Genomic DNA, 24,799 nt, shown 5'->3' on the forward strand with positions numbered 1-24,799 from the left:
AGAGACAAAAGGAAAAAAAACAGAAGTCAGTTCAGTTAAGTTAAAAAATTAATCTGCAGCTGATGAGTTGAGACTGGCTTTCTGCAAGCTAAAATCTTACCCAAATATTAGTTAATGCTTCAAGGGCTGCCTGACAGCCTCAAGGCCACTACATTGCCTTCCCCAGGTAAAGCTAAGAGCATCCCTCAGATTTACAGAGCTTCCATTTCACCTCCACACGGTGACTTCCAGAAATCCAATGGATGGCAAGGCTGCCCACTGCAGGGGGGGTTGGAACTAGATGATCTTTAAGGTCCCTTACAACCAAAGCTATTCTATGAAATCACAGCAGGGGACTTTGGGAGCAAGGATTAGATGGATAACGTGGGTAGGGAGAGCACTGCATGGAGAACTGCACGTCTAGAGCAAGAAAGTAAACAGCAATAAGATATAAAATCACAAAGAAAACACTGATTTTCTCCTCCCTATAGGATAGCAGAGTAGATTGCTGGCTGGGATGGTAATGGAAAGCTCCTGGGAAAGCCCATGCAGAGGACTACAACCAGCAGGTTCGTGACCCAGACCTTTGCAAGCTGCATGCAGCATGCATCACTTGCATTTGAAATGTCAACTGGGAACTCAAGAAGTGCTACTGAGTGCAAAAAAGGGATGAGAGTTCTCAGCGTTGAGCAAAACTTGCTCATAATCATGAATGTTCCTTCACTGCACAAAGGTCAGCCCAGGACAAGGGGAAAATGCCTCCCTGGCCCATGCTGGTGTCTGTATTCCCTACAGCAAGCTTTGCTGGAGGAATCCTCCAGGATGCTTAATGCAGATGTACAGCTTTGATTGGAAATGATCATTACTTTTCTCTCCTCACCAGCTGCCAAGAAAGCAGCAGATGGGTGAACTTAGTGCTGTCTGTGAGCCAGCTGCATCAGGAGCTCCATGAGATGTGAACTCCTCTGTGCATCCCAAAGGGACTGGCGAGCTCATGATGGAGTTCAACATATCCTGGATGGTGCTGATGGGGTCTGCCTCTGCTACCACATCCCAGGCTGCTGGGTAGTGCCATCTAGATCCTCAAGGGAGGAAATTCAAAGTTTAAGTCTTGTTGAAGAGGGAAAATCCATAGTTCTAACCGTGTTTCTAGACATCAGCCACCCAGGTGGGCAACATTTCTGGTGCTCCTTCCTCCTACTGGAAATGAGCCCTGCCCTTCGGTGCTGCTTTGAGACATCCCATCCATCCCCATAAGCACAACCAAGGGATGTTCCCACCAGGCTGATGCTGCATGCTGCAGTGCTGCCACCAGAGAATCCCACCACTTTTCCTCATCAAATTTAGCCAAGCAACCCCACTGGGTTTTGCCAGGCTCTACTTGACAGAATGGCTTAGGTTGGAAGGGACCATTCAGTTCCAACCCCTGGCCATGGGCTGTTTGCCCCCCACCAGATCAGGCCATCCATGATCTTGGGCATCCACACTTCTCTGGGCAGCAGTGCCAGTAGCTGCAAGGCAGGTGGCTTTTCTCACCTTCTTACAACAGCTTGGGTGCATTGATCCAGGCTTGGCTTCAATCTAATGCCATTGCAAGGCACTGGGTAGATGTAGTTATACCAAATTATATCAAGGTAACACCATGCAAACAATAGTTCCTCATATCTCGCATGACTCTGATGACTCCTAGCAAGAGTCATGCCTCACTCTCCCCCTCTCCAGGGATGTTGCTCTCATCTTTTGTCAGATCTGTACCAACCGTGTTCTCACATCTGGAGCACATCTCCACTTTGGTTAATAAATCAAACAGTAGTTTGCTCCTTCGTGCTGAAGTTGAAGGGAAGTGGGACCACAGTGCTCCTCAAGGTTCCCTGCAAGGACACCAAAATCTGACACACAGACCCATCGCCAGGGGTTTGGAGGGATCACACTGCCCTTCCCCAGCCTGCGTGGTTCATCTCTAGGTAATTTCCAGGGAGTGGAAGACAATTTTCACAGGTCTTCCCATCCTTCTGCACATTCCTTCTCTTCTCCTTCTATAGTGCTTGAAGTCCACTTAATTTGGGAGAAGAAGCACACGGAGGTCATAGGCTAGAGGACACCATGCTTCCTCCTGCGCCCACACTGTTTTCCCACACTGCCCACAGCATCCCATCCCAGGACTGGTGCTGGCTCAATCCCTCTCTTTGACCTCTGTGTGAGCCCATCTGTGTTCCCAGGAAAGCTTATTGTTAGAATCTGCACCCACCTATCTTAACCAAACACACAGCTGCTAGAGGAAGGGACACCCTTCCCAAACCAAGTCAATTTCATAACAGCTGTATTCTATTCACTGTGCAGCAGTGATTTTAACCTGCAGCACAGACCCGGGGGGGGTAGTGGTCCCTTTCCAGCTCCCCTTGCTTATTGTAAGGATATTTCCCCCTGAAGTTATTTCTCTGTTCTTGCAGCCAGAGAGAGAAGATATCTCCCATATCAACCCTGCTCCATCATAACCACCATCGCAAGGGAGAAGTCCTCAAGCAGGGGGACAGTGTGACCTTCAGGCAAAACAATTTCGTTAGGAGGTTGAAGGACACATCACTAAACATGAGAAAGCTGGAGCCAACTCTCTTGCATCCTTGCCCTGGGCTGGACCAGCAGTTGGAGACATAGGAGGACATGAAGATGCTTTAATTAGATAATCTTTAACCTTCCAATCAACTATTCTATGGTTCTGTGCTGACTTAGGGATGGCTGGTGGTGAGACACTGGAACAGGTTGCTCAGAGAGGTGTGTGCCCTCTCCCTAGAGGTGTTCAAGGCCAGGATGGATGGGGCTTTGAGCAACCTAAGTGGGAGGTGTCCCTGCCTACAGCAGGGGGATGGAACTAGGTGATCTTAAAAAGGTCCCTTCCAACCCAAACCATTCACGATTCTATGACTTGTCTTTCTGCCTTCCTTCATCTCCTTCCCAAAAAACAAAGCAGAAGTCTTCCATTCCCACCACGGCACCACCTCATAGCATCTGTAATCACTGATGCAGATGTGCATTAGGAAGATGCATGTCATTCTGGTGGTACATTCAGGATAGATTACACTGAATAGGGGCAGGTCACCTCTGACAGCACAAGGGAGGCACTGTCACTTGTAATTCCCTCTTTGTGTTCTTCGTGCCAACAGAGAGAAGGGATGTGTCTGCTGGTACAGGATGAACCTCAGCCCTTATCTCAAGAGGTTCCATGGGGAAATACAACAAAATCCTCTATTGTTATGCAGGAAACACATCTTTCAATAGCTTTCGGCACCAAACCTGTCTCTGGGACCTTCCCTGTCTGCTGCTGACATCCCCTCTGACCTCGAGGACGGCGCTTCCTCCCCATCTCTCCGTGTTGCAGTGAAGTTTTGGAGCATCAGGAGGGTAGCAATGCCCAGCCCTGGGCTATGGAAGGCAGCATGCACGAAGCCTCTGGGCCCTATGCTGGGTCAGGGCAGAAGCAGCTCCCAGGCTGACAAGATAAAGAGTTAAAGCAAAGCAAAAGCTTCAGAAGAAAAACGGTTATGTAATAAATCAGAGATTAGAAGGCAGGAAGGTGTGCTATATAGAGGAATCAAAGTCCGGAACAGGATGTATATAAAGCAAATATTGAACTAACTTTGATAACACAGAAAAATAGAAGATTTTTGGTGGGGTTAAATGAAGGCTCAATTTTAACTATTATAAATTTCCTGTTATACTCGTGTCGGGTGGTTTTACAGTGATCTATACAATACATTGTGTGCCTAATGATTTCCTAGCCATGAATGGGTCACTCAGATTTTACTTTCCATGCTCTTTTTTTTTTTTTTCTGTCTGTCCTGAAGCAATAATGCTATTGAAATCTTCCAGGCCTTGCCCATTGGGTGTTTTCTTTCCTATCAAGACATCAAACTAGCATGAAGGTTTATTTTAAGCGAATTCAATAGAAGGGATCACACAAGCACCTTGTTGAAGGCGTACAATGGGAGCCGAACCCACAGGGCTATTCAATTAACAAGTGTTCCATTTTCATGCAATTCCTGTTGTGAACTCATTACTTTAATTAGGCTGGCAAATTGCGAAGCTAACACGGCACCATTTGTCTGCAGACACGTAGGCTAAGAAATTCCACATCACAGAATTGCCTGGATTGGAAGGAACCTCAAGGATCACCAAGCTCCAACTCTCCACCACATGCACGGCCACCAACCTCCACATTTAATACTAGACCAGGTTACCCAGGGCCCCATCCAATCTGGCCTTGAACACCTGCAGGGATGAGACACCCACAACCTCTCTGGGCAGCCTGTTCCTAAAGCTCAGCTTCTTGCACCCATACTGTTAGGCAACACAAGCTTTGGCTTGGCTCTGATTGCAGATGCCATCAGATGAGATGATGCAACTGAAAGGGAATTTTGCAGGACACACCTGCGAAGCCCCTAAACAGATATTAGGTCAGAGAAGGGGTATTCTTTGGCCTTTGGTAAATATTCAGAAAACTGATGGGAAAAGGAACAGAGTGAAACTTGCTCTCCATGAGCACTGCTGGCTCATCACAACTCAAGGCATATTACTTATGGCTAACATTTTCTGAAAGTTTCCAGATAAATACTCTTGGGATGAAAAAAAACTAACTTCCCTAACTTTTGCCCTTGGAAAAATAATTCCATAGGATGGAGCATCCCGGGACTACCACCTCTTTTATAAACCAAATGATGACTTTTACACTTTAATTATCAATCACAAACTGATTTCAGGTTAAGTCTTAGTTCTGTTTGAGAAGCGTCGTAAGAATAATGGCACGGGGTGACATCAGTAAACACATAAGCTGAGGCTGTAGATTCCCCTACTCAAGCATTTAAGGCATGGTGGAAACCCTCCTTGTTACTTGGTCAGCACTAAGATAACAGAACCATAGAATGGCCTGGGTTGGAAGGATCATCAAGCTCCACAGGGCAACTAACCTCCAGATATGGTCTTAGACCAACATCTAGCCCAAGGGCTTGACTTAAGAATGCATGCCCCCATTAAGAACTGGGCCACAACACTCTTGGGAAAGCCAACGTGAATGATTTTGTGCAGTCTGTGCAGAAAAAGGCAGGCAAGGTGGGACTGTTCATTTGTCCCCGTTCATTGCAGAGGAGTTGGACCAGATGACCATTAAGGATCCCTTCCAACTCAATTGATTCTATGATTCTACGACTGCCCTCTCGACAGCAGCCTGATTTTCGATCAACAGAAGCCAAGGATGCAGCTTCAAGATCAGTTATGAACACAAGGAGCAGATTTAGCTCTTGCATTTGGGTATGTGCAACTATCAACTTACGGTTAAGCAGAGTTGGTTGAAGGACTGAGACAGCAAGCATGAAGCCAATTAACATCCCTCCTCCAACTCATTATTAGGAGTCCGTGTAAGAAGGTCTAAAACAGCAGCTTAAAAAGAAAAAGAAAACAATTTTGTTAAATGTTCAGATTTTTTGTTGAATATGAATTAATCACCTTTCTATATTCCTCTTAACTTTACCAGCTTAGAAAAGTAATACATTTTTAAAGGAAACTTCAACGGTCAGAAATCCAAGCTGAGGAAATAACGAGCATAATTGAAGGAGCCAACCAGACAGCAGATGGATACTGTTTTATTGGTTCTTTCCATCACATCTGAGTTACAGGTGTAAAAGTCACACAAACTGCAGGTATAAACATGTAAAACAATACAAAAATAAATGGAAAGGTCATTTCATATTTACCGAATCAAGTTGTGTAATAAATACAATAGGCAAAAAAAAAAGCTTCACTCACACCATTCAGTTAAACTGAAGTTACAGTAGTGTTTGAAAAATACAAGTTTTTAACTTAACGTTGCAAATATTAAAGCATTGAGAACTAGTATCAAAGTGAATTTTGGCACGTTGTAAAGTGAGAAGTGTTACATCAGCATCAGACTCGTGTAAAAACGAAGCAATTTCTCACTAGCTTTCTGAGGTACGCTTTTAAACAATCTAAAATTAGATCAGCAATGCAGTTCTAACAACTCACAGTTCACAATTCACTATACTAGTTACAATTTTTCCCTTTTAAGAATACCAACGTATTCCAGAGCTTAAATCTGTGCAAATTCTGAAAAGATTTCAATTAAAAAACAGTAATAATTAAAAAAAAAACAAAACAAAAAGCAACTTAGTAGGGAACTTTTACATGCAACTGAAGTCCTCCCTGCAATCAGTCTCGTGAATTGCAAAGCTTAACATCAGGCTGACAGCAAATTGCATGGCTTCATAGCAAACACTCTGCCCAAGTTGCAGACGTTCCTCTCCTAAGTTGGTCACATTTTTTTCTCCCTATAACTTCAGTAACTTCTGATCACACTCATTCTCCGTGAGGGGGAAGAATAACAAACAACACATCATCATCACCACCACGAGCTGCTAACATGAAGGTCAGCAAAGCATGTAAACCCCTTGAGGACTCTCAGCATTTCTTTCCCATCTCAGAAATGCCTGGACACAAAGTTACTGTTACCATATTGGTTTGTTTTTTCTTTTTTTTTTTTCTCCCCAAAATACAGTAAAAGATAACGGAACAGTGTAATGGCACTTTTTCCTGTATCCAAACATTTGTGGTTTAGAAATGGTGCTTTTTGTATTTTATTTTAGTTTTACAGTAGCTAAAAAGTTTTCAAAACTAGATCCTTAGTAACTCCATCCTTACCCCGACTCCAAAAGAGTGAGGAAACCACATTTCCAGCTTATAAACATCTCTGATCAGAGTACAAAAGTTATGTTTTCTAAAAAAAAAAAAAAAGCAAAACAAGAAAGAAAAGTGCTGCTGACTGTTACAAATAACCCCCAAATAATCAGCAACTGCTAGCAGCAGCATCAGGCGTTTACACCTTTGAGTCCTCAAAGAGCTTCCTTTTAAACAGAATTTGTGCTAATATTCTTCACTAGGTTAATTTTAAGTCCTTTCACCAAAACTGTTTTTCTTTTTTTTAAAAAAAAACAAAGAGGTTGCAAGCAATGCAACCCACGATGTCCATTTATTTTAGGCTTTGGGCATAAATGGCATCGTTTGCAAGGCACTGCTCTGTTTCAAGGATACCTCTGTCACATTTTCACTGTTTCGGTAATTTTTCAGTTTTGAAGTCACAGTTAAAAGCTAAAAGAAAAAATAATAATAATAATAATAATAAATTGAGGTAATCAAATCATTTCAATACCAAAATATCATCGTTGAAATAGTACCAGTATGGTGAAAGGTCTTCCTAATACACAGCTATCCTCACATAGCATGCAGTACGGTATATCTGTATACTAGGCCTTTGTTCTGAGCTCTTCTGATCTGGTTTTTGAAGAACACCTCCACGTGCACACGTTGCACACTCATTTCACTTGAGCTCACGGGGGTTTGTGATGGAGAGCTCCAGGCCCCATAGGAACCCTCACGTTCAAACGCTGCACAAACTGGGGGTTCTTAAAAAGAGTTCAGCAGAGCAAAGCAAGCTACAGCATCTTCATCTATGGTTCAATCAATTGCACTTAAACCTACACGGCTGCTGACTTAAAGCCATTCAGCCACCGTTGTTTCTTCCGACGTCGTGCCGTCGTTCCGCTATCCTAGATATATGGCTTTGCAGATTAGATAACTGGTACTGAAAAGGAGCACGCAGGGTTTACACTAAGTTGGCTGGCAAAGAATCCGACCTTAGGAATTTTCCTTTTATTGCAGTTTTAGCTCCAGAATTCTGTTCCCTCATAACCCTGGTCTGATGCATCGCTTTGTGCTGCCAACTGCACTTAGTCTGTAAACACTGCTGGCCCCCTACATCCACTGCTAGCTACATTTCTCTACCAGGCACTACAGTATATTAAGACTAAACCCATAGCCATGCATAGATAAACTCACGAGCCTTATCACGAAGCTCTATACCTGTAATAGGGTTACCCAGAAAGCCTAGATACACAACTATAGCTGGCTTTTACCGGCCTTAACAGGATACAAGTCGTTTATAAAGCCTCATGGTGTGCAAAGAAAAAGAATTCTTACGTTCAGACGACTTCTTAAATCTAGGAGGAAAGCTAGAACGAAACCTTATCAACATCTATATCCCAGTCTGCAGCACCTGGAATTCCACACTTGCACCATGGGACCCCCATGGAGCCAGCTAGTAGCAACTCACACTGAAACCTCGCCAATGAAGTGTTTCAGGTTCTGATAAGCTTCTTGAAGTTTGGGCCATGTCAGATTCCAAAGGTAAAAAATACATTTCTTAAGCCATATGCAGCCATTGGTTTTAATGGTGAGAGATAAATCTCATTTTTCTCCCATGGAAAGAAGCTGGGTTATGTATAGGTATTTCTTGTAAGAGATCATTCAATTTCATACCATATTACATATATCTGCCCAAAGACAGAACTATTTCTAAGGACTTGGAATGTTTTCACTTGACTAAATTCTGAATGCACAGCACGCTACGATAATCTGCTCATTCAATAAGCTTCAATAATGATGTTCAAGTAGCTGCTAGGGTACCACATACTGATATTCCTTTAATGAGCTATGAGGCCTCGCTTCAAGTTGGACCAAATTCACTTAAAAGGACACATTGCCAGGGTTTCCTTTACAGAACCCTCTGGTAACTGTAAATGTCTGGGTGCATCAGTTCAGTGTTACAATGTGCAAAGCTTCCCAAATTCTTTCCTACTTCAAGTACGTCTTGTATTTATTTATTTTTTTACCTTTGGAAACAGGAGGAGCAATTCTTTAGCTAAAGAATCCTGGCTTTTCATGCTCTCCTCCTTTGCTTGCTCTGCTTAGTCTTTACTACTCAAGTAGGAATCATTTAAGCAACAGCAAGTTGTACATTCTAGAAAACACGACATCAATTGCTAGAACAGCACTGGAAAGGAAGAAGCATCTCCACCTGTCTCTCCTTTCACCTTGAAATGTATAAACATCTTTTCTTTAAAGAGTCAAAATTTTGTCTGCAGATTCAGACCGTGCAGAGGGTTTTGTAAGACACGCTGTGCCCTTGGGAGCAGAGCAGAGGTTTGTGCGTTCCCCCATTTCTCGCTTTAGGAACACCCTTACAGCAGCAGGATTGGGAACTCCTCAGAGCTTTTGAAACGTTCCCCCATTTCTCGCTTTGGGAACATCCCCCAATCCCACATACTGAAATATACCACTGCTCTTCAGTGCTCATGGGCAACATGGTTCAAGGGACACCCAAGAGATGAAAACAGTTCGATTCTCTGCACATTGGACCAATTCATGCTTACATTCTGACCTGCTAGGAAATACAGCTTTCCTTTTTTTTTCTTCTTTTCAAGACATTTCCACTACTAGCCAGAGATTCCAGGTGATGCTTTTTACAGTCTGGAATTAAGGTGAAGTGGAAGCAAACCTGACAGTACAAACAGCTAAGCAGTTACCATAGTAAAAATGCCAACCTTACAGGAATGATCTTAGTTTCAAAAGGAGTGCAGAAAACTGATATTTCACTTAATTTTCTAGTTAACCAGCAAGGACAACAGCATTTTTGGTTACTGACAAGAAGTGGTCTAGAAGTCCACAGAATACACGTGCTTATGTCTTCTGCTCAAAGAGATCATGATACTCTTGCTCTTCTAGTTCTCTGTTGTACTTCTCTATCTCCCTGTTGGCTTCTTCCAAGTAATCATTCATGAATTGGTCCATTACTGAATTTGAAAAGCTAAGGAAAATAAGAACATTTGTGCAAACAGTGTTCGTTACAAAAGAACAAACAGATTGGAAGGATCTAACAGTTTAGGAAAGCTGACTGAAAATAAATCCAATGCAATATTTTCCAGGAGTCCCACAATCAGACCCAACCACAGCTACTCTTCATTAACGCAGAATAAAGGAGCTTCCCATGAGAAAGAAAACATGACAGCAGGATTACAGCAGGTTTGCAAATGTTGATAGCTACTTTAGTAAGTTAAATTCAATAAAATCAGCCCAACACAGAGCTGCCAAAAGTGCCTGCACAAACATCATCTCCTCCCCAACACCAGCATCCTGATGGTGTAAAGGTGGAGTGAAGAGTGGAGCTGAAGTTCACTGTTATTTCATTTTCTGCCAGTGTTACATAGCCAGGAACAGCCAGAAGTCTGCTGATAGAAAATGTAACCTTGTCCCATAGGAACATAAACATATCTGTTCTTAATCCCAAACAGAAGCCACTCGTGTTTTTGTGACGTTTACCTAAGTTGAAGTGAAGTCAATTGGGAATTTAAGACCACGGTAAGTCTGAAATTTCAGTGATAAAACAAAGGCAAAAAAACAAACAAACAAACAACAGAGACAGAGAAACAAGAAGAATAGAAATACACTGGAAGATGAGTATTACTATGGAGTTTCTTGCCAGAGACAAGAATATGGTCGGGTTTAAATAAAAAAAAAGAAAAAGAAAATCAATATGGTTCTGGAAAGAAAACCAGAGGACTCTGCTTTGGCTCTAGCTCTTTTTGTAACTGATATCAAACAATACCAGTAAGGACAGAGCATTTGCAAACAAATATATATCACAATTAGATAAGTACATCGTACCACTTGCTAAGCTGAAGTACTTTTAAAATAAAGATTTTACTTGCTTAAATGAATTTAAAAAGTGATTACAGAAAATGCACCTCTGCACATGGGTCATATTTCTGCTTTGCATCCAGAGAAGGCTCTGGGGAGACCTCATTGTGGCCTTCCAACATTTGAAGGGAACGTATAAGCAGGAGGGGGAACAGCTGTTTATGAGGTGGATAGTGACAGGACAAGGGGGAATGGTTTTAAACTGAGACAGGGAAGCTTTAGGTTGGATATTAGGAGGAAGTTTTTCACTCAGAGGATGGTGAAGCACTGGAACAGGTTGCCCAAGGAGGTTGTGGATGCCCCATCCCTGCAGGCATTCAAGGCCAGGCTGGATGTGGCTCTGGGCAGCCTGGTCTGCTGGTTGGTGACCCTGCACACAGCAGGGGGTTGAAAATGGATGATCATTGTGGTCCTTTTCAACCCAGGCCATTCTATGTTTCTACAATTTGAATTTCAGCTCTGCCACGAAGACACAAGCAACAGCAAGAATGATACCACAGCAAAACAAACCAACCTGATCGCTTTTACTTTGGGGCAATAATGTCCATTTGGAAATGTTATCAGTCGTAACCAAGAATTAAGCAACACTGCACAGCTAATTGGTTTGAGAAACATTCTTTTGACAAGCTGGGGTCCACAAATTATCCATTGCACATAATTGCGTGCAGCAATTTAGAGGATTGGTTTTTTTGGTTCTACTTTGCTTCCCAGATCATACTTTCAAAAAAGTGTTTTAAAAATGTGTTTTTAAACGACAAGTACCTGTAAACAAACTGGCTCTCCAATGCATCAACTGCTTTAGCAGCCTACAATTCAGACCTGCAGTCTATAGCCTCCCTACCTAAACCCTTCACCAAAAAAAATGCATCTTAAAGGATACATGGGTGGTAATCCATTTTGTCACCAAAAAAGTTCACAAACTGAGTCCCATTGTAAAAATATCCAGCTGGAAGTGGATCCAAGTGGCGTTTCACCTACATTAAGAAAGAATATACTGCATATTAAACACTCATACGTGAAAATTGCTTAGTTACAGACCTAACAAGCTTAAACAGCGAGGAAAAATTCCTTCTTTAGCAGCCAGGCAAGAAGTACTTTTTAGCCAGGTGCTAAAAAGTAGCACTCTGAAAAGGTAGTATGACAGATGATATTTACACAGACAAAGGGAATTCAGTACAGCAATACTCAGCCATGCCAAACTTTTAGTACTTCAACTCGAGAGACAGCACCTACATCCCAAAGTTAGTTGATAAAGGCAGGATAAGGCTTTTGGGATCCTAATTTGGAAGTGATAATCTGCTCAGTACAGCACAGGAAGAAAAGATGTGTAAAAGCAGACCGTTATACATCCTAAGCTCTCCCCCATTTTTCAGGGCTTACTGAGATAAATGCCTACACAACACCAAGATTTATCTCTCAAATCCCTCCTGGACAGCCTCATCTATGTTCTGAGTATATAAAGAGACAGTAAATGCTGTAATTTAGTGTTCAGCACACTTGTTATGGCAGACACGGGAGGTGCTCTATCGTACAAATGGATACTTGAAAAATTCATCCAAAAGGATCTGCTGTTAATTGCTTCTACTTACATGAATGTTTTTTATTTCCTGAAGGGTTAGCATTCCTCTGGTTTTCAGGGCTTTCCTCTGAGGTTTCTGTATAAAGAATTAGACCCCAGTTATATACCCTCTGTACAACAACGTGACATTACAGTTCAGTTACATTAGAAAAACAAACAGCAAAGTACTTCCTTGAAAATGCAGATTAACTAATTCACACTTGAGATATGCAATTCATTTTAAGTTCCAAGCTTTAAGAAGATTAAAACAGTATTTCAGAGAGTGCTCTCTTACATGGAAAAAAATATCTGTCTCCATATATTACCTGTGTGATATATGCAGAGCACGAGATATCATTACAGAAAATGCATACCTCCTTGAAGTAACCTGCAGGAAACTTATTCCCCTTCCCACACAATGTTCTTGAGATACTATGCAAATCCTAACCCGTTAAAAAAAGTAATTATGAGCATCTTTAATTAAGATGTTCCAAAATGGCATCATAAAAGGGCAGAGTTGGAACTACAGATTCAGGATCCAGTTAAAGTACTAAAATAAAGCATTTGTATGGCTCAACAGTTTCTGTTCAAGTGTATTTCCAAACCAAAACTTTCAGACTCATTTCCCAAGACCTTCACCTTCAGTTTGACAAAACTGCTGGTATTACTTGGTTTTGTAGGAGAAAACTTCTCATCCCGTGGTCACTGTGGTCAGGCTGTGCCTGTGTCTGAGAAGTTAGAAAGAGACCAGTGCTGCAAAATGTGCTTCCATGGCTTCTTATGGTACTCCATTCCCTACCTGTGTTGTGTATGTACACTAACCATGCAGGATCACAAGCAATCTTGCACAGCTGTACACTTAAATATAGCAAGAACAAACGAAAAAGCTAGACCCTCTGTTTCAATGAGTTACTGCCAAGGAGGTTTAATTTACGGAATCAAAACATGTTTTCAGCACTGTTCAGCTCCTCCAAGATTTATTTCATACTACATTTTAGCTCTGGGCAATCACATCTCAGCTTAATCATCTCGTGTTTATTCTGGACATACTCCATTTACTCAAGTGTTCAAAAGCAGATCAATCCACGAATACTCTATAGCAGTTATTAAAACAACAGGCATTTGCAAACTGTATGAAACTCTGTATGAAATACAACTTACACTCCGGAATGCTAATTCCTTGGCAGAAGAGAAAGAAGATTAACAAAAAGGTTTCATCAAGACACTCAGATTTCACCTTTCATTGTTTAGAAATACCAAACAGGTCACGCTGAACAAAAGTAAACATGCCCACGAACCTGTTTTGCTGTTTCTCTGAGCCAGTCTTTTATATCCTCTTCCTTAAGGGAGCAGCCAATGAACACAAGGAAGTACTCCTGTTGACCGCTGCAATCTCTGCTATCATTTCTTGAATCAGGAGGAGTTGGCCCCTCCTGAACAGGCACAAGGCTTAGAGAGTTGGATGATGTGTTGTGACAAACCTCAATCACTTTGTCAGAATCTAACGAGGAGAAGACAGAAGAAAAAAAGGTGCCTTGATAACTTGCTCATCTAATTTAACACCAACGCATTGGTGTGTTTCCAAATACAACCACATGCAATACAACCCTAAAACACTGCAGAACCCTTACCTGAAAACTTAACTTTGCCCATGATGTGATATATGTTTCCAGAAAAGGGACTTGGCTTGAGCAGTGACTTAATTGCTGTTAGAAATGGAGGACAAACACGTTATCTCATTTATTGCTCTTCTCTTTGGTGCAGCTTCTCATCAGTCCTATGCTACAGGTCTCTAATCCACATCCTAATGCTTCAGGGGGAAAAGCTGCAGCATCCCCCAGAGCTCCCACTACAGAACATTTCTACACGTTCAACTCTCCTCTATGGGGTAGGTGGGAAATAATGTGTTCAAGCATAGTGAACGCTTACAGTGCGTGTGGAAAGTAAAGTGGTGCTCCTTAACACTGTTTTGCTATGGAAAGAAGGAAGGGCATGGTTATACATCTGGTCTAGGAGCCTAACATGCAGCTGAGCCTATTTTCTAGTAACTACAAATAATTGCTGGGCACAAACAGTAGGAATTGATGCTCTCTTACAAACTGCATTTCCATACTAATAAATGAATGTGAATTTAAAATAAAAAGCAAAACACGTGAAGATAACCATCTCAGCCTTTAGACATTACATCTTTATCTGAACAAAATCATGGGTCGGTTTTCCAGGGCAGATGCTAAAGGTCATTTACTGTACTTCAAGGAAGGAAAGCTGCATATTCAATTAAAAGTTTGCTTCAGCAGTAATTAAAGGACAGTGCTACGTCAGTGTCTTCCTTTCCTTCTATTCCTCAGCCTTTTAAACTTGGATTTAAATCAAGTCAGTCAAAGTTCACTTGTACCTTTACATTTGGTCACAAATCGTGTTTTTTCCAGAGGACGGCTAAACCACACACAGATCTGAACCATTGGAGGAAAGACAGACCCAGCTCCGTATTTACCTTCATACCTTGAGACAAAAGAAAGATTTCAAGAATGAAAACACACACATCTATGCTTTTCACCTAGCAGATCTTTTAAAAAAGAACATTCGTTATTTCACTACAGGTGGCTTTTCCTCATTGCAAGAAAGAGGGTAGGGTTTTTTTTTTTTCCTACAAAGAGATCCAGGTAAGGCACTGGAACAGGTTGCCCAGAGATGTGGTTGATGCCCCATCCTGGAGACATTTAAGGCCAGGCTGGATCAGGCACTGGGCAACTTGATCTAGCTGTGGTGCCCCTGTTCATTACAGGGGAGTTGGACTGATGACCCTCAGAGGTCCTTTCCAACTCTAAGAGTTCTACGATTCTATGAAAGGGTAATATTAAGTCTGAGATTGTTTAAAGAGCTGAGGAATCATTCTGATGTTCTTCTGCTGCTAGTTTTTTCCCCTTACATGCTATCTACTTACTGTTCTTGCGTACTATCAAATACATTAACCGTTGTCTAAAGGTTTTCTCTCCCTTCTTTGGGCACCATGCAATTTGCACACTCCCAGCCTTGTGCCAATTCACTTTAGGAACCTTACTCATTCCAGATTTTGAGTAAGAATTATGAACAAAGAATATACACGTGTATAAAGGACTGGCAAGGCAAGGTACATAAATCATACTTCCCAAGCTATCAACGTTACTAGGAAAACAGTCAGCCAGGAGTTCTAACAGCTGACAAGTTTACATGTCCTGCCAAATAGGTACAGCACAGATAACTACAACAAGATGTGCAAAGCACCCTAATAATGAAAACTATCACTATGAATTAAAAGCAAAGCTTGGTACCATTTATTATTGAGCCCTCAAGCCTTTGCCAAGACTGTCAATAAAGTTGCAGCTTTTCCTTTTTTTTTTTAGTAAATAATTGTTCTGCTAATAGCAAGTTCATTCCAGTAAGGCTGAATAGCTGTCAGAATGAAATTACTCTCATCATTATTGGCCTCACCCATCCCAAGCCTTCTCAGCTTATTCCCAGAAGGTACTTTTCTATTCTTCTTAAAAGCAACAGTAATCTGCCATTGATTTAAATGGTGTCCAGAAAGGATCCTGTTCCCCTTAAAAGGACAGCAGTTGTGTATCTGCTATGAATACTCATCAGCTCTCTTTCAAAAATGATTTACAAAGCTATTTTCTGTTCCAAATGAGTAGTCTTAAAAAGAGTATAAATTAAGTTAGTGAGACTTTTTAATCTTCAAGTTAATTAGAAAAATAGTTTTAATATTTCTCAGTCTAGATACTTGCCAGCCAGGATACATTAAATATCGAGCTCTAATCTTCTGAGGATTTGAGAAACTGCTTTCTGAGAGAATTAATTCAATATCTTCATTCCTACAGAGGGATAAAGACGAACATTTTTAATTTATGACCTCAATAAAACAGACAGTATCTGTATTCTGCTTAAATAAAACAGAATGTGTTAGCCAAGTAAATTAGGGTATCTTCCCACCAGTGTGACAGTGACAGTGAGATAAATCACACCCTACAAGCAAAAACATACGTTTCCTAATCTCTGTATTTATACAACCATAAATGTAAGGGGAAGATGCCTTTTGCATTAGAAGCAATTAAAAAAAAAAAAAAAACAGGCATCTGTGTAAGTTACCAGAGTAAAACAAGAGAATACAAGCTTCTAAAGGCATGTGCCCCATCTGCCAAGAGTGACAAACGGTGGATGGTGATTAACATTACCTTGTTACAATTCCATTTTCTGCCAGGATGAATGAAACAGCAGGATTTGCTGCTCGGATGAGGCTCTGCAGTTGCATAAGGAGTGGATGCCTCTGCTCTGTAGCATGACTTGTGAATATCACATTGCTCACCAGGCCTGTGTAAGGAAATGAGAAGGCAGTATACACAAGTCAGGTGCACGCAGTAACTAACAAATGATTAAGAGATTTAACAGCCATTTCTCTCTCATTCTCCCTCTACCTTAATGCATGAAAGTTACTAAGGAAAACAACAAGCAAGGAAACGTCTCTCTCTTGCCTGCCCAAAGAAACCCAGAAGCCCATCTAACTTCACACTGGAACAGTGAACAATCACCACACACACAATTACTAAGATTGTTTTTGCAGCAACACAGAGGGCAGCCAGCTCAGAAGCCCATTTAACACAACCATAGCCATGAGGGGATGGCACCTCCTGAAGGAGAGGTTCCTTTCCAGTCACTGCAATGACTCAAAGAAGAGCTCTTATAACCTGTGTTGTCTTCCTGTGCATCACTGGAAATAATCTTATAAGACAAAAAAGTCTTAAAAAATGAGCCTACCAAACACCAGGGGTTGGCCTCTTCTCCCAGTTCACTAGAGATAGGATAAGAATAATGGCCTTAAGTCGTGTAATGGGAAGTTCAGGTTGGATATTAGGAAACATTTCTTCTCTGAAAGAGTGGTCAGGCACTGGCACAGCTGCCCAGGGAGTGGTGGGGTCACTGTCCATGGAGGTGACAGAGTGAAGATGTGTCACAGAGGGTCACGGGCAGTGGGCATGGCTGGGGTTGGACTTGGTCATCTCTTTTCCAGCCTTAAAGATTCTACTAACACCAATCATCAAAGACAACTTGACTAATGAGGAAGAAATGCTGAACGATACATTGGATTTATCATCCAACTAATTTCAGTGTTCTAAGATCTCTACTTTACAATTATGTTGAGGCGGTGTTACACCAGAATGAATTTCAGGCCAGCAATTTCTTCAGCAAAGCGGAGCACCAGCTTTTCAGGTCTCCCTAGGACGTCAATATTGTCCACAATGGAGAAGAAATGCTATTCCTTTGCTCAAAAATGTGTGCGTGCAGCTTGAATCAAACACTGCCCTATAAGTGCAGGTATAGCATGAGGCAGCCCAATAAACTCTTCAACCACCCATGAATGTTTGAACCAGCACGCATTCCACCTTATGACCATTAAAGCAGAACACGTAATGAAGTCCACATCATCATCTGCTGAAGTTATTCCTATAGAATAGTCTATAGAAGTTATAGAAGTCTTCAGAGTACGCTTATCCTGGCAGTGGTTTCCTTACACAGAAATCTGGAGTTGGACTCAATGATCCTTGTGGGCCCCTTCCAGCTCAAGATCTTCCATGTCTCTATGGTTCTATGGATTTCTATGCCAACCATTCTAGGAGACCATTATGCCATACGCTCCCATTAACTGTTACTTGCATTACTGACCTTTCCAAGCTAAGATTTTAGTAACAAATGCCAACTACCACCATTGGTATTTCTGTTTCTTAAACCTCCATAGAATTTTTCACTCCAATTTCAGAAACATCTATAATCTTCTGCACTACACAGCTCCCTTGAGAGAGACTAGGGAAAAGAACAGCAAGCATGCTTAGGAATTAAGTCACATAAATGCTTGAAATTACTACGTAGATCATGCAATTAAGATGAAAATTATGAATCAGCTAATCAACAACCACCACACTGCGGGTGTGCTAAATGCAGTGTGTTTTGTTTTTTTTTCCTTTTAGCATCCTCAGAATTGATAATGATTTAAAAGCAAAGCTTAATTAAAATGCTAGTTACGCTTTCTGTGAGGTTGGGACAATAAATAGGCTGTGTCATAAATGCTATGGAGAATACTTTACAATTAGAATAGCTGTGCCTTGGAGAGAAAAGGTAATTGTTAGCATCTAAGCTGGCAAAGCCTGAATTCAGAAGATTCAAGGAATAAAATACCCAGCAAATCCAAGAACTGAAGAAATCTCGTCCTATCCTTCTCGCTCATACTCTTCTCCATCACTCCCTGCTTCCATTGCTTGTCTCTAAAGCAAACAGCTCTAACATGCTAGCTGTCATTCCTGTTGTAAGCTCCCACACAGCCTTGCAGGAAACAAAATCTGTGGAACTTGCAGGCTTCGACTGCATACACCTGTGGATATAACATGGAGGCTCCCTGTGTTAACTGGCAACAGTCAATGATGGACAGGTGCTGCAACCCAGACAAAAAAAAGCTGTTTGAAGCAGCCCACGCAGCTTTGTAACTGATCATTTTGACCTTTTCTATTCAAATTGTCACTGTCACCTCTGTATCCGTTGCCTATAGCCACGTGTATCTTTCCTTTATGCTTGCACAACACCCAGTGCAATGCTGCTTCGGCCCATAAGGGCTGCAGTAATGCCAACACTACTGGGGTGCAGAAGACAAAAAGATCAGGACAAGTATCTCCCAGTGAAGATCTTGTTGAGCACTGTTCCTGTTGAGCCAGCAGCCAAGTCTCTAAGCTGTGCATAAAGCTGGATCTTGCATTCCCTCTTGCTCCTCTGCAGTGACACAACCACAGTGTTTGCATTTCCACAACACACAATATTCCTGATTTTTTTGGAAGGGGTGCTGGAAATAAAAGCTTTGTTCATTTCAAGCCACTTCACATTTTTTCTACTATAAATGTGATCACAGAATGGCTTGGGTTGGAAGGGATCCCAAGGGTCATCAATTTCCAACCCTCCTGCCACAGGCAGGGCCACCAACCTCCAGATCAGGCTGCCCAGGGCCCAACTCTGTATTTGTGTTACACTCACATCTCAGTTCAAAGCAGTTTTCCTCCTCAAACTTTAGACAAAGATTTGCTTTGAATGAGCTGACCTCTAGGCTATCTGATGTCACGTTTTGTATCTGCCAACCAGACGACAAAACCTTGCAACATGCAGAAACAATTTGCTGCCAAAAGAACATTTTTCTAAGTCTCAATACATCTTCTCTTCAGCACTGGGTTCATAGGGAAAATTAGCTATTCTTGTTCTAAGCATTTTTTTTTTTTTAGTTTTAATTTTTAAATTGCTAAGCTAACAAATGAGAACAAAGCACTGATCTATGTAATTGCACCTACATACTTTCCAGTTTGCTCATGACTTCATTCTTTTGAGTTTCGTTTTTTTGGGGGCTCCCTTCACACACACACACAAAAAATGGCATAATTCTGGCAGCAAATCAAAGCAGTACAGCGTCTGAACAGCCACAAGAAGAGAATGCAGCATCTTGCTTTGACAACTGCATTTAAAACAAAAACCATACAGTCGTGGAGTTGAGACAAGATCAGAAAGTCATGCCACGGTAACTGTGGTCTTCAAATTCCCACTGTTCCTGGTTTATCTGATTTCAGGCTGCTTAAAATAAAGATTACTTGACCTGTGAAGGTGCTACTGCTGAATTTGCTTTTGCAATTGCAAATTAAAACTACTTGATGGTAGGTCAGGAAGCCCAGTGACACTAATGGATGCTCTAGGTTCCAAGTCTGACAAAGAAAATGATGCAGTAAACATTTCATTTCAGAGTCAGGACATAAAACTAAATACACAGGTAAGAAACAGCTCTTTTGCAGGTGTGCTTGTCTGCTGCAGTGTAAAATGAAACTCAGAAGGATCACCCATATGGTATGAAGAACTGGATAGGGGAAACAAGCTACCTACCTCATTCTTAGCTTTTTAAAACAGGAAGAATGGAAGGAGAGTTCCATTTCCTCATACTTATCTATAGGAAAGATGGGTATGTATGAGGAAGCAGAGCTCTCCTTTCAAACCCCATCCATTTGGCAGCTAGATTAGCAACACATCATGAGTTATGGCAGCTTCAAGAAAACAGTTTGACTTCTAGCCTTCAGAAATCCATTCTCCAGGAGAGAACAGTTAGAATGTAACATACAGGTTATTATATCTTCTCCAGGTACCCATATAGAGAGAAATTGTCACTTCTGCACAGATGGTTCTTACTGAAAGAGCTTATCGTGACCTCTGACTGTATGCATTTACAGTGTGTTTATCTGGCCTCACTACTGGCTCAGCTACTTGTTCTGTATAGCTTACAGTCAAGAGAAATGACACATACCTTGGGAGCACTGGTCCAAGAACTTGGGAAAAAGAAGCCTGCAATAGAAGAGCAAAAGTTTACATACAGACAGTTGGTATTACTTCTGCACGTCCAAATGAAGGGAAGCATTTGAATGAAGGGACATTGCCAGCTGGAGTCTTACTACTCTGCCCATTGTCACGTTGCCTTTCCCATATCTATATGTAGGGATGTTCCAGTTAGGTTAGCATTTTGAAGAGCTCTTCTCCCAGAACTTGCTGAAAAGCAAGTTGCCACCATGCAATCTATTCTGTATTCTAGGAACTCAGAAAGAAATTCAAGTAATATTGAAGTCTGTTTAAAAAAAAAAAAAACAACAACAAACAACAAAAACAGGAATTGTGTTAAGCTTGCCCTAAAGAACTGTGTCTTCTGAATACAGAAGGGAATTCTTTCTGAGAAGATATTACATAATGCTTTCTGACCATTTTATGCCACATCTGCTATTGTGTCAGACAAGTGGCAATTATTTTTATTAACTTTATCCCACAGAGAAATGCTGTGAACAGGAGACAGTACCTTATCTGTTTGTATTTAGCCACCTATCCCCTGCCCTGGCTTGCTGTTCAACACTTTACCCTAGCAGATGAAAGAGTCAAATCTCCAGAGCCATAAGCTTTCTGGGGCAGGAAAGGATTTTGCTCCTCTTGACTGCAAAAGTTGTAAGTCAAACATCAAAAAAATCACTCTTTTTGACACTCACGGTGAAACTGCCCAAGTTTTCCAACTGAAAGATTTGTCATTGGCAGTACGTGGCTCATTTGTAAGCTCTTATCAGCACAAACTTCAAAGTGAGACATAAATAGTCGAGAGCATAGGCTAAGCCTCTTCCTTCAATTGCTACTGCACTTCAGTAGGCAAACAATGTTAGTCAAAGGGTTGCTGCTGCTATAAATACCACTCAGTGCCATGACCACAAAACACCAAGGGAAGGAATTGGTTTCGACTGTAACTTGGGAAAGAACAAGTTTAAAGAGCACTCCAGCATCAATTCACCAACATTTTATGTAGTTCCTATAACTTACAACCTTGGCTATGAAAACCCCAAAAAGCAAATACAAAATAACTATTATTGGCTAGAGTAAAGCACACAAGTTAAGGGTTCGTGTTTTGAGAACCACACTACTTTAAAATTTGGCTTTCTAATAGATTTATTCCCAACCTGCCTCTGTGGTAACCCAGAATATCCAATTTTTAATACTTGCAATGCTTTTGCCTCTGTGCTTTGCCATTCTTTTTCACTACATATGACTGCTTTCCTTACGTTCAATGCTTTAAATATAGGAAACCTTCATTTAACATTCCAAAACAGTGATATAAACAATAACCCCAATTGAGATGCGTATCCCACTTACACAACACTCATAAGAAAAAGAATGACCACAAAAAACAGACACAAAGCAGGCCAGCTATCCAGATTGAACAAAATATTATTCACATCACACGTTATTTGAGGAGTATACTAATGCCTCGTTTATCCTTCCACACAATAAACTTCTATTAACATTCTGTATAATTACACACCTACTCCAAATCAAATTTCATTATTATAAACCCAATGCTGAAAGTTCATCCAAGACCAATCACCTAACAGTTTTGAGGGATTTAAGACAATTATGGCATTTAGCCATCATACAGCCTGCTATCATAACAGTGATCTCAAACTCATAAACAACCCATTCTCAGACTGCTAGAAATATTCTGTAATATACCTGTGCTCTATATAGCAGCTCAGTGGCTCTACACAAGTATTAACTGTCCCAATGACAAAAGAAGACTTCACATCCGGGTCAGGATGAGTTTGTAGAGCCTGCACAACATCAATAACATCCGTATATCTGTAAGAGAACAAAACAAAACAAGGTTTCAGAGAAACAGAGCAAAATCTTTCATCATCACCTCTCCTTCCTATCTCTCATCATCTAGAAGGATGAAAACTCACATCATGTTTTTTGTTGTTGTTGTTGTTGTTGCTGCTGCTAAAAAAGAATTAAAATAAGGACTGCCATGTTGGATGGGGCCCTGGGCAACCTGACCCACTGGGTGGCCCCCTGACCCACTGGGTGGCCCCCTGACCCACTGGGTGGCCCCCTGACCCACAGCAGGGGTCTGGAATGATACCACATATAACATCTCTCCCAACCCAAACTATTCTTTTATCTACAAAATGGAAAGAAAAAAACAAAAATACAAAGAGATGGTAAATACTGCAGGGAAAAAAAATAAGGATTGGTTCTTATGCTTACTGCAGCATGCTCATCCTATTAAAAAAAAATAAGCAAGACACAGCACCTCAGGCTTTCAAAGTTTCTATTTTGAGGAAAAAAATACCGCAAACTGAATGGGCCATTTACTTCTGAAAACCATAAATTTGTTTATTAATGACTGTCTAGAATTCACTGATGTTTCAGAAGTTGATGGCACTGTTCAAAGCTGGGAGAGATAATTATAGTCTTTATTTCATACCATATCACACTTCTTGAAATTAAATTCCGTTCTGAAGCTGCACAAATTAGAAGTTACCAAAATGTTCTCAGTCATCTAATGCCTTAAACACAATAGATCTTCCTCTGGAAGAAACAGGGAGGTGCTCCACCCTCATTTTTCATCAAAACAATTTCAATATTTTTGCAACCTTACAAAGAAAGCGGTACGTGAAAGGTACAACACGAAGCTAACTAACGTGCTTTTCTGCATTCTTTCACAGTTAAAACATTTATTGTGTGTTTTACTGTTTTGTTAGTTGCAAAGTATGGGTCTGCTGCCAATAATTCATTTGTGTACCAACAGGAACTACAACGTGCAACCCTCCCTCTATGCGTTACAATAATGCTATAGAGAGACGTATTCAAGAATATTCACCTGCTGTTCTAGAGTGCAGCTGGCAACGTAATCTCATGTTGTCTGTGCTCTATTGCCTAAATCTATGGCTTTAAATATGGGCAACCAGAGCTCTTACAGGTCTGAAGGAGATGTGAGAATACAAACATGAAGACATACTGATGAACGTGAGCATTAATCAGCCTTGGAAGGACCATCACCTCTCTATCTAGGATGTCTGGGGCTCTTGTGGGGAATAGGGATATCTTTTCCAGTGGAGTGCTATTTAACAACAGAATCACAGAATGGCCAGGGTTTGAAGGGACCTCAAAGATCATGAAGCTCCAAACCCCTGCCACATGCAGGGCCACCAACCTCCTCATTTAATACTAGACCAGGCTGCCCATCCAGCCTGCCCTTGAACACCTCCAGAGATGGACAGGGCATCCACAACCTCCTCTGGGCAGCTGTTCCAACACCTCACCACTCTCTCTGTAAAGAATTTCCCCCTACGTCCAACCTAAATCTTCCCTCCTTCAACTTTAAAACCATTTAGCCAACAGGCTAAGGTACAGCTGGAAAAAGGCCAAAAGCCAATCTCTTAAACAGAAGATACAGACCAAATTCAGTCCTTCCTCCCCTGTAGAAAAAGGAAGGCTTTGTATATTTGTGGGTATTTTTTCCTGCAATGGAGCAGCAAGCAATAAAATTAACAAGCAGCAGGAAAGTTGAGTTTAGTGTGTACATTAAACAGAATTAAAACAGAGAACCACATGTTAGAACTGAAATGTGACTGCCTCCAAGTGATGGAAATACATTAAAAATGCCTTGGAAATAGGAAGTGAACCGAAAATCCCCTATTCTGTGCTACAGTCCAAACAAAGTTCAAACATTTACCCTTGCAAGACCACTAAGAGTCGCTTGCTCTTCCTGGCATAAGTGGACTGACGGACGCCGTGCTTTTGTTGAGCCTCCAGGACACCAGAGAGATAACGCTGGAAGTGGGCTGCACTAAAACACTCAGGGCTATCCATCGTCTGTCGATAAACTAACCACCTAAAACAACAGAAAACAACAACAATAAAGTGTTCTGTGACATCATATTTCCGTTTACATTTTGTTTCGACCAACCAAAAATAAATCTGACAATCCTCAAGGCTCCACATCTCTCATAACACATGGGAAAGAAGAATTTACTTAGTTTTCTATCATTTCAGCCTAAGCACATTCCTTCAAATCAGTGCCAAAAGGGTTTGTGGTTTCTCCTTGTTGTGTGTTTGCTTTTTACACAAATGATGCACATCATCATATGAGCAATTCCGATCTTCATTCACAATGCAGTAAACAGAACTTAAAATGTGATTTAAGAACTCTGGGCATGAAAATATTTCACTGAAAGATGTCATGACAACATCTGTATGAAAAACTTACTGAAATTTGGCATTATAGAACATTCAAAACTCACCTGA

General features: G+C 41.2%; 1 protein-coding gene across 1 annotated transcript in view; it reads right to left on the bottom strand.

The window, feature by feature from the left end:
- Nucleotides 1-6,766: 6,766 nt before the first annotated feature.
- Nucleotides 6,767-24,799, bottom strand: part of DNAAF9 (dynein axonemal assembly factor 9) — a 66,081-nt gene continuing 48,048 nt past the window's right edge. The window contains exons 27-37 of the mRNA XM_031588146.2: nt 24,228-24,386; nt 22,223-22,348; nt 20,490-20,527; nt 16,348-16,483; nt 15,901-15,987; nt 14,529-14,635; nt 13,765-13,839; nt 13,432-13,634; nt 12,165-12,230; nt 11,456-11,549; nt 6,767-9,671 (exon numbers count right to left, since the gene is read on the bottom strand). Coding sequence (XP_031444006.2) covers nt 9,559-9,671; nt 11,456-11,549; nt 12,165-12,230; nt 13,432-13,634; nt 13,765-13,839; nt 14,529-14,635; nt 15,901-15,987; nt 16,348-16,483; nt 20,490-20,527; nt 22,223-22,348; nt 24,228-24,386 — 1,204 coding nt within the window. The 3' untranslated portion in view covers nt 6,767-9,558. The remainder of the gene's footprint in view (nt 9,672-11,455; nt 11,550-12,164; nt 12,231-13,431; nt 13,635-13,764; nt 13,840-14,528; nt 14,636-15,900; nt 15,988-16,347; nt 16,484-20,489; nt 20,528-22,222; nt 22,349-24,227; nt 24,387-24,799) is intronic.

This window comes from Phasianus colchicus, chromosome 4 (assembly GCF_987193195.1).
Source record: "Phasianus colchicus chromosome 4, bPhaCol1.hap1.1, whole genome shotgun sequence".
NCBI lineage: Eukaryota > Metazoa > Chordata > Aves > Galliformes > Phasianidae > Phasianus > Phasianus colchicus.